The 12,322-nt window shown below is 46.0% G+C and overlaps 1 protein-coding gene across 2 annotated transcripts; it reads right to left on the reverse strand.

The window, feature by feature from the left end:
* Positions 1 to 7,830: 7,830 nt before the first annotated feature.
* On the reverse strand, positions 7,831 to 12,190 carry TMEM230 (transmembrane protein 230). 2 transcript variants are annotated; one of them, XM_050910223.1, is made up of 4 exons: positions 12,032 to 12,190; positions 9,645 to 9,772; positions 9,040 to 9,162; positions 7,831 to 8,115 (listed from the first exon to the last, which is right to left on the reverse strand). In XM_050910223.1, the coding sequence occupies exons 2-4, from the start codon at positions 9,741 to 9,743 to the stop codon at positions 7,975 to 7,977; spliced, it is 363 nt and encodes a 120-aa protein (XP_050766180.1). In that variant the 5' UTR covers positions 9,744 to 9,772; positions 12,032 to 12,190; the 3' UTR covers positions 7,831 to 7,974. The 2 variants fall into 2 exon arrangements, with proteins under 2 accessions (XP_050766180.1, XP_050766181.1); XM_050910224.1 differs by having other exon boundaries at positions 12,028 to 12,190.
* Between the last annotated feature and the right edge of the window lie 132 nt (positions 12,191 to 12,322).

Raw genomic sequence — 12,322 nt, forward strand, 5'->3', positions numbered from 1 at the left:
GCAATTTGAAATGCGGTCACCCAACAGAGAGAAACCTTTACAAATACATTTTTTGTATTTGAAGTCGGAAACCATCTACTTGCCTATTTTTAGGCATACATTTGAACTGGCCATGTTACAATCCTGCCTCTGTTCTTGTGCAATAAAAGGCAGACAGGATTCACTTGACCTGCAGTATCAAGTACAGAGAAAATAAGGCATTTGTCTGGAAAAGAACCACCCAAAATAGCAGTGAAGAAGTCATGCTGCGACACGAACTGTTAGTGTTGAGAGACAAGAAAAATGAGTATTATAGGAGCTGGTAGACTTTTTCCTCATGACATACTAATGAAAACAACTGCTAGAAAATAATATTGTGATGCTAATTAGTATTTGTAGGTCTAAGGACCTGAGATCTTTCCCTCTTACACTAAATACACCACATGCATAAGAATAAGAAATCATCCTCGCTGAGGTGAGTTCTCAGCTTTCTTCAAGGATTCCTTCTAGATCCACCTGACATTTCCTTTGTTAAACATGACTTTTAGCTCAGAAACTGATGCTCTTGCATGAGCAAACCCTCCCCTGGCAGCTGGGTTTTGGTCGATTGGTTTGACCAATTGCGTTAAACATGATGCAACACGGTATGACAAATGCAAGCGAACATCAGGATGGAGCGCAATGGAAATGCTGCATGCTATCTGACAGGTCAGCGGGAGGGAGAGGAATTATTTGCCCTGGTAACAGCACATGGAAAAGCACAGAGGCAGGGGGTAGGATGCATTTGTAAACATCTCATGTTCCCTAAACTTTTTACAGCCCCTCATTAGGCTTTGCAATATCCTAAAGTAAACCATTATTACTATATTCATTTTCTGTCTTTCCCCTCCTTCAAGAAGCTGGGGAAAGAACCCAGAAGATCTGACTGTGGATGTATTAACTTGCCACTGTCACGTCAGCAAGACCATATATACCACGCATTTCCCACGGATAAGGAAAGAAAGGTTAAAACCTTGCATGACAGGTTAACAGCATGATTTACAGCAACAGCTTAAATAAATGGTTGCAGGCATAGAAGACTAGCAGGCAGCTAATCCTTTAAAGACTTAAGAGCAGCTACTACTTCAGTCCAAGTAAATATTTCAAAATAAAATTAATTAGTGGTGACTAGTGGATTTTTTTCTCCTTTGTTTTAACAGTCCAGGCTGAAACGGCAATTCCTCCACAGAACTTACAGTTTCAGTGCCAAAACTGCTATTTCACAGGAGCAGAAAGAGTCCTCTCCAAGAAGATTCATCGCAATTTTGTTCCTTACTGTAATTGCAGCAGAACTGGAAAAGCTCTGTATGAATCTCATCGGTCTGTGTTACTGTCAGAGAGGCAAGCGCCAAGAGCAGCCCTTATGCTGCTCCAGAGATGGAGGACAGCATCATGGCTCAGTATCCAACAGAAATACAGTGCAGAGGAAGGAAATGTTCGCTTCCTGATTCTTGTCATAAGCAAGCTCTGGCCATGCAGGCCACAAAAAAGACCTCCTAATAGTTGCCTCACTGCCAATTAAAAGAAGTTTCTTAACACCTTCCTAGACACGGGTGAAAGCACGGAAGGAAAGGCCTCAAAGTAACAAGTACCTAACCAGCACAAGCCAAAGTCTGCCTGAGCCTGGAAAAGCAAAACAGTCAATGAAATAATTTGGAAACAATCATTTTAATCCACGACGAAGCTTCCCCCCCCATTTTTTTTTTTCCCCCTTGACCCTTGGCTCCGTCTCAGAACAAAGCCAGTTCTCTTGGGAGGGAGGAATTTGTCGTGGCCCACTGAACTGTCTGGACTATTTTTAGTTAAATCCAGCATTCCTAAAAACCTCAAGCTGCTTGTGTATTAAGGAAGGAGAAAGGAAACCCTGCGAACACGCACATCCGCATTTCACATGGGGAGCACAGAACACAGCATGCCAGCTGCCTTGCAGCATGAAGGCATGGCTGGGCTGAATGCAGAGCTCGAAGAAAAAGGCAAAGAATGTTTCTATTCACCAGGTAGAGAAGGCAGAAAACGAAGGCAGGATTGCTGACTTCCCCGAGCTGGAAGAGGCAAAGCAAAGCTCTCTGCTAGCGGCTGGGAGGCCAGAGAGATCCGAGGGCCAGGCAATTTGCACTTACCCACTAAACAGATAAGCTGCAGCTCCAGAGTACAGCAATGAGGAGAGTGCCAAGTGGAAAGGCAGGATCAGCCAAGGAGTCCCGGAGGTGCTTTGCAGGTAGAGAACTTGCTGGGAAGAGCAGGACAAACATGCCAACAGAAGGGCCAGGAGAAAGCTTCAGGAGTGGTTTAGGGAGAGGCAGAAGATGCGAGGGGCAGTTGTATGGATGGGCTGATACTTGGGACTTTTAAGGACTAGGCATGAGGGGGAGGAGTATGGAGAGAGCATGGAGAAACTCATTTAGACCACGGTGTAAGTGGAGCACAGCACAAATCTGATTAGAAGGGACAGAACTGTTGTGCCGAGTCATTTCTTCCTGCCCTGCAGGGTTTTTACGTCGTCTTTTACGCTAAGCAAAATCCATATTGCTGTAAGAGTAGCAGTATAGCACTGAGCCTCTCAGTGGCAAATGTTGCTGAATTTGGCTAATTGCAGTTGACAGAAAGAAAGCAAACCCCGACCGCAGGGGCTGGCCTAAGTGTTCCTGCACGATGGGTACCAGAAAAGCACTAGAGATGCTGTTGCAGATTGTGCTGTTTGTTCAAACAAAGCATTTGTTTTATGGCTATATTTACAGCACGGGGGTTGTAGCCAGTGTGCTCCAAGTGAGTCATTACATTCTCTCCCTCATCTCTGCAGATGTTTCACAGAACTTGTACTAAAATCTTTTCAGGACTAAGATCGGTAACCTGCTGGCCAGCCCAGCCTCCTTAAAACCACTCCGCTCTGCGGACAGTCAAACAGTACAACATCCAGCCAGGCCTCGAGGATGAGGTTATCAAGAGTAAGAGGAAATACAAATCACTGCTGAGAAAGATGAACAAGGAGTTAGAAACTCGAGTTTCCTCTTGCTACATGACCACAGGACCAGGGATGGGCCTTGCTCTTCTCCCCATCCCATGAACCTCCATCAGCACAAGCACATGGAGAGTCTCAGAATGATCAACAGTGATGCCAAACCCCATATATAGCACAAGTAAAGTTGCTGCCTGGAGTACTTACACCCCCTTTCCCAGGATCAGACTGCAGTGCCTGCAGCTGCTTCCCTGTAGAGGGAATGATGTCTCTGTACAAGGCTCTCTGTATGGGCAGATGCAAAACCATGAGCCTATAAAAATCACAACATTGCTGCCTCCACAAACCTTAAAACAGAGAAGAATTGAGAGACCAGGATGGGGCGATAAGCCCTTCAGGGCTGTAGCTTCACCTGGACTCAAAGCTCACGCACAGTCTCCAGGCTGGTGAAACACCTCACCACTCCATCACATCAAGCAACCTCAGAAGCACAATTTCTGCCTCTTCTTCCAAGGGTTTATGAGAACCATTTGCACAACACTTTGGATAATTCTGGCTTTCCCTATTGCTCCTTTCCACTGCTGAGCTGGTCTCCATCCCTCCTATTTTTGCCGCATGATACAGAAAGCCCCTTTCAGGCAGGCATCCTTTTATACAATATCCCAACAGGGGCATTAGCCGTGACCTGGGAGATGCAGCATTGGATGGGATGCTTGCTATAAACCCTCGCTGTCCTCAGCCTTATCCAGTGCCTGAGCTGGCAGAAACCATTGCCTTGCTTTTAGCAGCATCTCTGAGTGTGCAGCCTCTCCTGGAAGCCCACGGAGGTCCCTCAGCCAGTGCGTGGGCAGCAGGTTGACTCCTTAGCTCTCCACTTGAATGTCACCACTTGGTACAAGCCTGCTGCCTGACTTCCCTTCTCAAGGGAAACTGGCTGGGGGAAGCATTAGAAAATTAGTTACACACAGCATCTTTAAGCCAGGAGCCACTGGTGGCCATCTCAGCTGGTGGCATTTGCACCACCAACAGTGGTAAGGAGCCTCCTGGAGAGGCGAGGACCAGGCCCTATTCTGCCTTGGGGAGCACAACATGCTACTGACAGTGAGCCACTGCAAATGAGTAGCAGAGAAAGAGCCATTTTGGATCTAGCATCAGTTTCCAGGGCTTGTAGTTCATGTCTGCAGCTACCCAAGACTGTCTCCACCACTACCTTGTTTGTTCCCCCCAGTTTATTCACCTAGATGTTTCAAACAGCTTGTCTACATAAGGGAAGCTTCCTCTTATGTGATGATGCTTGGGAACTTTCATTAGCTTTTTTCACTCCAGACAGTAAAAAAAAAAAATAGATTTACTTACAATGAGTCTTTGCTTTTATAGATAATACATCGGGGGGAATTTCTCTGGGACTGCTGGTAGCTCAGGCCAGAGGACTCGAGAATCACACTTCCAAACATCTTTCCAGCAACTTTATGGTGTTAAATTAAGTACGTAATCGTATAAAGACACCATACAACAGCAAGAGAGGAACCTCACTGAGGATACATGAATTCAAGCACTCAAACTAGAAAGAAGCCTAAAATCTGGGCGCCTGTTCTTTCTCCAGAGCTTCTGTGCATAATAATACCCCATCAAGCTATATAAATGCTGACTATTTTTTTCTCTGAGACAGCTGCCTTGCCGAGTGCCCAGAATGGATGATGCTCAATAAAGGAAATAGCTATTCAGTATTATCCTCATTCATCAGTGTTTGGCCAGTGCCTTATTTGTCATTCAAGCCCTGCTCTAGAACCAGAAACTTCTTCACAGGCGTTTTCTTATTACCCTCACCGCCGTAGTGAGTCAGTCAGTTCTCCCCAAACCCACAACACCCGTGATTCTACAGAAGGGGAACTGAGGAGCAGAGCCATTAACTGTGGGGTTTGGCAGCAGCATCTGGCAGCCAGGGTCAAGGGAAGGATACAGCTACACAGTCAGGGAGTTTGGGCAAGGCAGCAAAGGAGCCAAGCCAGCCGTGCAAATCATGCATGCAGGTCCACAGCGTGGCAGGAGTGGGAGGAAAATTAAAAAGATCTTATTGTAATGCATCAGCACAGGCGCCGGAACAACAGCGCATGGGCAACAGCGCTATTTGGGAGGAAAGCTTCATCCTTATGTAATGCTTTAACAAATATAAGAGCTGACTGCACCGATTACACTCAAATCTACACCAGAGGAGCACCACTGCTATGGTATGGACCAGGCTCAGAGAAACAAGAAGTCTGCAGTAAAGTTTTCCAATCTCTTGAAATAAATGTAAACTCATGCTATTTTGCATACTATTTTGCAAGAGAAAGTTGAACCCTGGCTAATTAGCTACACTACAGCTAGACAATTAATAGACATTTGAACACCTAGAGACTTAGACTCTGGAGGAAAACCATGCTTAGAATGCAATATGTCAACTCAGAGAATGAAGTCATCTGGATCCACATTTTTCCAGCGGTCAACATACCTTTTCTTCTTTCCCAGAAGTGTCTCTTTTCCAAATTAGATATAAAACAATCCCTGTAGAGAGGGAAATGTCCCTGTGGCCATCCCTCATACAGACAGCCCTGTGAGCATTAGGGCAGGGACTGTTCTTATTTACACACTGTGCTGCCTGAGGACTTTGCTTCTGTCAAATAAAAACTAAATTAATTCATCGCCTTTCCTCCAGACATGTCAGCATGTTCTTCTCCTGTCCCCTACATTTACTTATCCTTCTTAGCTGACCCAGGCTTCCCAACTTTCTGCATCTCATCAGCCCCACTTGAAAGCGGCTTCTCCCTCCTCCTTTTCTTTTTCCATCCAAACTTCCCTTCCCCTTCCTCTCCCCTTTCCCAAAAACCAAACCAACCCACATTCTTAGCCCCTAATAGAGGCTGATTCATGGTTTTGCATCAGCAGCCACTCTCCTGGCCAGACCCAGCTTTAATTGACACGTTTCAGCTGCTGCCAAGCAGTACGTGACAATATCTGGGAAGCAGGGCTGCCGTCAGCCCAGGGGCCAGCAGCACCAGGAACGCAAGATGGGCGAGGGCAGGCATGACGCAGCGGAGCAGGAAAGAACATGCATAGTTGTTGCCTTCAGAGATGGCAAGGGAGATCCTAAATTCAATCAGTTATTCCTCAGAGTGCAACACTGGGGCACACGCAAGCCAATTAAGTCAAACAAGGGAAGAGATGTAGGTTAAAAAGAGATCTTGGCTCAGGCTTTGGGTTTAATCTAGAATATTGGAGGAGGAAAAAAGGCAGTTTTAAGAGTACTTTCAGAGCAAGGCATCCATCCAGCACTGTTCTCATCTCAACATTGCCATGGACCTGCTCTGCACTAACAGCGATACCTGCCCCTCCTCCTGCCAAAAATTTTCAGTCCACATGAGGCACGCCGACAATTCTGGAGTCTCAGTGCCAGCCTGCGAGCCATATTCAAACAGACACTGCTCCTGTTACATTGCACAACAAAAGGAACTGGATGTTTGGACCCTGAAACAAAGCAATCAGAAGTCTGGGGTCTTTGCACATTTAACAAGGGCTGCATGTGAGGTTCAAAAAGCAAATCCTGACCTTCTGAAGAAGGACGTTTTCCTGCCGCACCCAGGGCACTCTGGATTGCTGCGCTACGGAGGTAATCCCAGCTCCCCAGCTCTGCCCCAAAGCCAGCCAAGGGTCCTGGAGAGCAGATGGAGCTGTTCCAAAGCTGCTGGCTCAGCAAAGCCTAATGCTGATTGGAGTGACTACATTAGCAATTGGAAGCAGTAGGCAACAGCAGATTCAGCTAAAGCCTTAATCTGGTTGCCCAGAACAGTTTCTAGTGCACACAAGATCTGTGAATGTGAAAGAGACAAGGTTATGATTGTACACAGAATATAGTGAAGTTTATTCATATTAAATACATCTACTTGCATCGCTACTTGTCACATACTTGTTCTCCAGGACACCGAGTTCATTCCCGCTGCAGGAGACAGACTGTTTTTACTTTACATAAAATGGAGCTACCAATCTGTTTTCCCTGAATAACGTATCACCGAAGCTAGCAAAACAATACAAACAGAATTTCTTCAGTACAAACTATACAGAGATTTCCTTTTTACTGGTCCAGGGAGTTATGCACAGCATATTATCTAGACAAGGACAAAATGATTCCAAATATACAGACAGATGGAATTCAAGTGTCTCCAATATCCACCCTAGTCAAAACCAAGACTTTTAGTATTTAGACACTTGCATCCTGGTCCAGATTCCAATTCTTCTCCCTGTATCCATTCAGTTTGTTTAAAATAAGCAAAATCCAACAACAGTCCTTTTAAAGGATAAGGGGACTTTGCCAAGAGTAACAGTGGCATGGGAAAAAGCTTGCTTCTGAAGTATGTGTTTGCAAGTAAATAAGCTTGGTCAGCCTGACAAGAGTTGTGTAGCAAATGCACGACGTGTAAGTCATTTCATGCAAGTGCAGTTTTCCCCCTCTTGTACGCATCTGACTTTCTTTACTCCAGACAAGCACAGGACAAGTAGATTGGAAGCATTTCTGATGGACAGAGGGCAAAAGGAGAATTTAACTATAGTGTTTGTCTGCAAAGGTAAAGCCAACGATAACCACAATCTCACTGAAAACTAAAATAAACCCTATAAAACAGTTAGAAAAGACAAGTATCTTTGCTGCTGGAACTGGCTCATCTGTTTTTGGATAACTGCTAGAATTGCCTTGCCCAAGAAGAACTTCTTACAAGCAACCAGTATTATGTAACAAAAAGAGGAAAAATACAATAAATCGCGTGTTCTTCCCACCTAATGTTGCAATCCTTTTGGTCAATTCTGTGCTCAAGCCCCCACCCCCCGCCACCCGAAAAACCTGCAACACCTCAAAACCAGGAACTGACATCTCATGACTGATACGCTTCATCTCACAGGCCCTCTTTGATATCCAGGGTAACTAACAGCTCTTACCGCCAACCTAATTATAATGCTATTAAATACATGGTTCAATCATCGAAATCTGGGATATCGTCGTAGGAATAGCCCCGGTAGCCTTTGGAAGCGTAGTATGCAATGCGCAGGTGGTAGAAGCCTGGGAGAAACACAAGGATCCCAATGATGAGCACAGGGATAGCACGGTCCGTCCCCTGCAGAGAAGACATATGCAAGTGCAGTAAGAAGAGATCTGTACAGGGGGAGTCTTTCCTTTTTCTTAAGTCCTGCCTCAACTCTTCATCCCTAAGGCCTGGCTAGCTGACAAAAAATAAAAATTCATCTTAAATCAGAAATATCTCAGTTTCCTTCAGGCTGAGCTCTAAGTCCTCTCCCCGGCATCTCCTCCTTGCTACAGGAAACCCTCAACTGAACTTCTCCTTCGGATAGGAGGGGTGGCTCCTCCTAACACTAATCACGTAACAAAACTGCCAGCCGCAGGCTGGGTGCTGCATGCTTGGCTGAGAGCAAGCTCTCCTATCTGTGCCTGGACTGCTTCCGATACAGCCAAAATGCTGCTGTTTCCACAACGATAAGCAGCAGCTGCCAACCGTAAAGCAATTCCATGCAGCACAAGGTAAAAGGAGAAGTATGTCATAGAGGAGCACCACCTATGAACAACACATCCCCTTTCAATGGATTATAAATACAGAGAGATGAGAAAAGTGGTGCTGCGTCCTATATAGTGGTCTGGTATCTCCTACAGAAGATCTTCAGATGATCTTCACTTAGAAGAGCAATGATCCCAGTATCGAGTTTTTCCAGGACAGCAGGCTGACCTCTGCAGGGATGTAGCATTAATATGAAACTACCCCAGGGAGGACAGAGAAACACAGCCCTCCCTGGCAGATCTCCAATCCAGCTACGAGCCTGCTCCAGACTTGCTAACTGAACATCAGAGGGCTCTGCTGCTAGAGAAACAGGGCTGTCAAACACCAGCGAGGCAGTGGAGGGAATTACTTTCTTGCTTACAGGCCTTTTGCTCTCAGTTTCTGCACTGAACATGACAGTTCATGGCAAGCTTTGAGGAACGGGCAAGCAACGCAAAACTCGTAACAGAAGTTAATCAAACCACTTACGCCTTTGCTAATGTATCCTGCCAAGAGGAGGGCTCCTATGATAATGAGGAAGGTCCCGATCATGAAGAGCACAATAGCCAGTGCAATTGCCTTGTAGGGGATTTTTGGTGGGCTCTTCTTGAACTGGATGGAAAAAAACCAAATATTAAACCGCTTAACTCAGCACAGTTCCCCTCCCACCATGGCAGAGATGCCAATCCCACAGCTAGCAGAGATGACGTGGGACAAACTGTTGCAGCAGCTCTGCTGCAGGGCTCTAACTGCCCTTCTGCAAGGAATCCTGCCCACGGAGACCCGCTGTCAGAGCCAGCGTTTACACCCATGGCTTCCAGATCAGCTCTGATTTTCACCTCCCTCCAGAGAAAAGCATCTGACCACCCTATTAAGCAAGCAATCTTGTTTCCAGTTAAGCTCTACAGGCTTTCTGGTGGAGAAGGGCTGAAGCGGTGGCTGGCAGCTAGCTTTGTACCTTTCTGAGCTGAGGCTGCTCTACTGGAGATGAACAAAAAAGCAGCCTCCCGTGCACATGCAAAGCTGTAGCAGCCTTTCTTAGTAGTTTACAGTCAGAGCAGCAGCAGAAAGAGGTTTTCTTCCCCACTTTTTACCTGCAGGTCAATATATCCATCATCAGTGCTAGAGAGCTTGGAATATTTAACTTTGCTACTGGGAATCCCAGCAGTCAGATTTGTACGTGATGGCATCATTACAAGGAAGCCTGGGCATCAGCTACAACCTAGAAAACAAAACAAAAAAGTTGGAGCCAACTGGATGATAGAGTCTGAAAGACAAGGATCAAGTTTAAGAGAAACAAAAGTGTCAAGACTGTACTAACCAAAAGGCATCTTTGCTCTTTTGCATAAATTAAATCTTTTCAAACAAAGCTTTGTATTTAAGCCTAAAATACAAAAGCATGGATATAGCTGCAACAGGGTTTGCCAATATTTGAAAGCAAAGTCAAACTAAGGTAGAATTTGTGTTTAAAGCAAGACAAATTCCAGAATAACATACAATGTATAAACCAGCTCTCATTTCACAAGGCGATCACACTTCCAGCAGGGAGATGTCTGAGGTCCAGCTATTTCTAAACAGGGACACTAGCAAATAAACCCAAACCAGAACTAAACAAAGCAGCTTTTCAACCAGCCGGATATTTTGCAATAGATCCATTTTGAAAAAAAAAAAAACAAAAACCAAAACAACCCCACTGGTAACTAGAATGAAATGGAGCTGTCATTCCTGAGACAGCTCAGGTCATGACTCAGAGGGAGCATGACAAGGGGATGGATTCGTTAGTGGATGAGGCAACCGAAAAAACAGCAAGGAGCTAAAAAGCATAGGTCACTTGTCTGTCTAGCTGCGAGGGAGGCAGCATTCAGGGTAGAGCTTTATTTAGTTACGCCAGAGCTGTACCCTGCAATTTCACCATGTCGTGAAGCCAAGCCCTGCGGTTTTGCTGCCAGCAGTGACAATCCTGGAGAGAGGGGCAGAGCCAGCTTGCTTCTGCGCCTTGGAGCCCAACTTCGCAGGAGTTGAAGCCTGGATCCGGCCTGCCAACGCACCCCTGACTCACTGCTGAGCCATTTAACAGGGCCTGACAACTCTTCCCAGCAGGACCTACGCGCTGGGCGTCTGCTCACCCACAGCCTTGAACCTGCGCTGCAGCCCAGGGCTACGATTCCCAGAAGTGAGGCAGACAACAGGCTTCCCACGCTTTCCAACTTGAATAGCTTTTTTATTTTCTGAGAAAATATGGAATAAAAAAACCAAAAGTGCATATCCCAACTGTTCCAACAGGAAGGGACAAAGATGCTTTTTCCATAACACTATTTGGCATCTAAGGTAATAGCATCTCCTCAAAATATTTAGTCTCCACTTGAACTGAAATCCTTTGTCTCCCTCTTGCTAATTGCTGGCACAATCCCCTGCCATCAGGTTTGTTCCTCCTGCAGGAAATTTGACTTTTATAAAAAACCCAACACCCTCTGATCTTAACCCCCCCAGTTGTACCTTGAACTGGAACTTTTTGCTTTTTTGGTAGCAAAAACCAAGCACAGACAAAACATTTCCAGCCCCATCGATAATGGAAATATCGCCCACCTACAGGGTGGTAACGCTCCCATCCTCAGCTCCTTACACATCCATGTTTGTCAGGTCACAGTACTCAAATACTCCCAAGGCTTCCCACATGCCCAGGGGGTAGATGCAGGAGGGGAAGAAGCCAGAAGAAGTCAGCACATCTGAAGTGTGTCAGATTTCCTGACACTGCCCCATTTTTCTCAAGTACCATGGGATTTCTTACTGACTGTCCCATTATTTACCAGACTATTCCTAGTGGCTTCCCAGGAATTATTTCCAATTTACGCTTGCATAAATTGTCCTGCCTTTCCCATTACCTGCTTATCAACGAGAAAGTGGCTATTAAGGGCAAACGTAAAAAAGAAATACTCAGCCCTCATGTTTAAGGGCCAGGTTCAAGTCCACTAAGCTTCACTCTCCTTGTGCTCTACATCAGTTCAAGATCAGAAACAAGCTCCGTGCTGTGCTCTTTAAGAGGCAAGTAAATGGTGAATCACACTTGTAATTCAGATTTTTAATACGATGCGCTAAGGTCATGTTTTAAACAATGTCAGAACCCGCAGCGCCTGGGGGAAGGCTTCCAGGTTACAGCGCAGGCTCACAAGGGGAGCTTGCCAGTAAATGCAGACATTACACTTCGAGACAAAATCCTGTTTATCCCCTAAATGAGAGCAATATATTTTTCTGCCTTCTCTGCCCAGGAATAAGGAAGGAAGGGGAATGTCACTTCTTGCCCTTTCAGGAGCTCAAACCTCACAGGATAAACACACCCGACTCCCCTCCTCCAGACCCGAAATGGTTTCTCTGCTGCTAAACAGGAAGTTCCCAACATGGCTGGGAACTCCCCCAAAACTGCACACCCTGCCTCACACAGCTTCAAAACATCAGTAAAAAACACACCAAGACGGTTACCTACTAGTTGCGCTGCTGGCCAAACCCATCTCTCCTGCTGCCGCTTCTCTTCCGCACTGCCCCGGCTGCAGAACAACCCAGGAAGTTTATTTGCGATGACAGTAATTTCCTTCCAGGTTACAGCAGCAGCCTCTTGCTGGCTCAGCGCCGCTGGGTTATTTTCAGCCTCACACTCCAGATTAGCAGCTGGAATTACAGTGTTGGCATGGACCACATCCCGGTCACCCAGGCCCACGTCACGCGAGACCCACCGGAACTAGTCTGTCATTTCAGGGCTGCGTTTGTAGATGGTTTA

This window comes from Gymnogyps californianus, chromosome 23 (genome assembly GCF_018139145.2).
Source record: "Gymnogyps californianus isolate 813 chromosome 23, ASM1813914v2, whole genome shotgun sequence".
Classification (NCBI taxonomy): Eukaryota; Metazoa; Chordata; class Aves; order Accipitriformes; family Cathartidae; genus Gymnogyps; species Gymnogyps californianus.

What these genes read in the sequence shown, in the direction of transcription:
- TMEM230 (XM_050910223.1), bottom strand. Translation starts at nt 9,743, where the DNA reads ATGATGCCATCACGTACAAATCTGACTGCTGGGATTCCCAGTAGCAAA. An exon ending in ATGGATATATTGACCTGCAG is followed by an intron (nt 9,163 to 9,644) that starts GTAAAAAGTGGG and finishes TTTTCCATCCAG; the next exon opens with TTCAAGAAGAGCCCACCAAA. An exon ending in CAGGATACATTAGCAAAGGC is followed by an intron (nt 8,116 to 9,039) that starts GTAAGTGGTTTG and finishes TCTTCTCTGCAG; the next exon opens with GGGACGGACCGTGCTATCCC.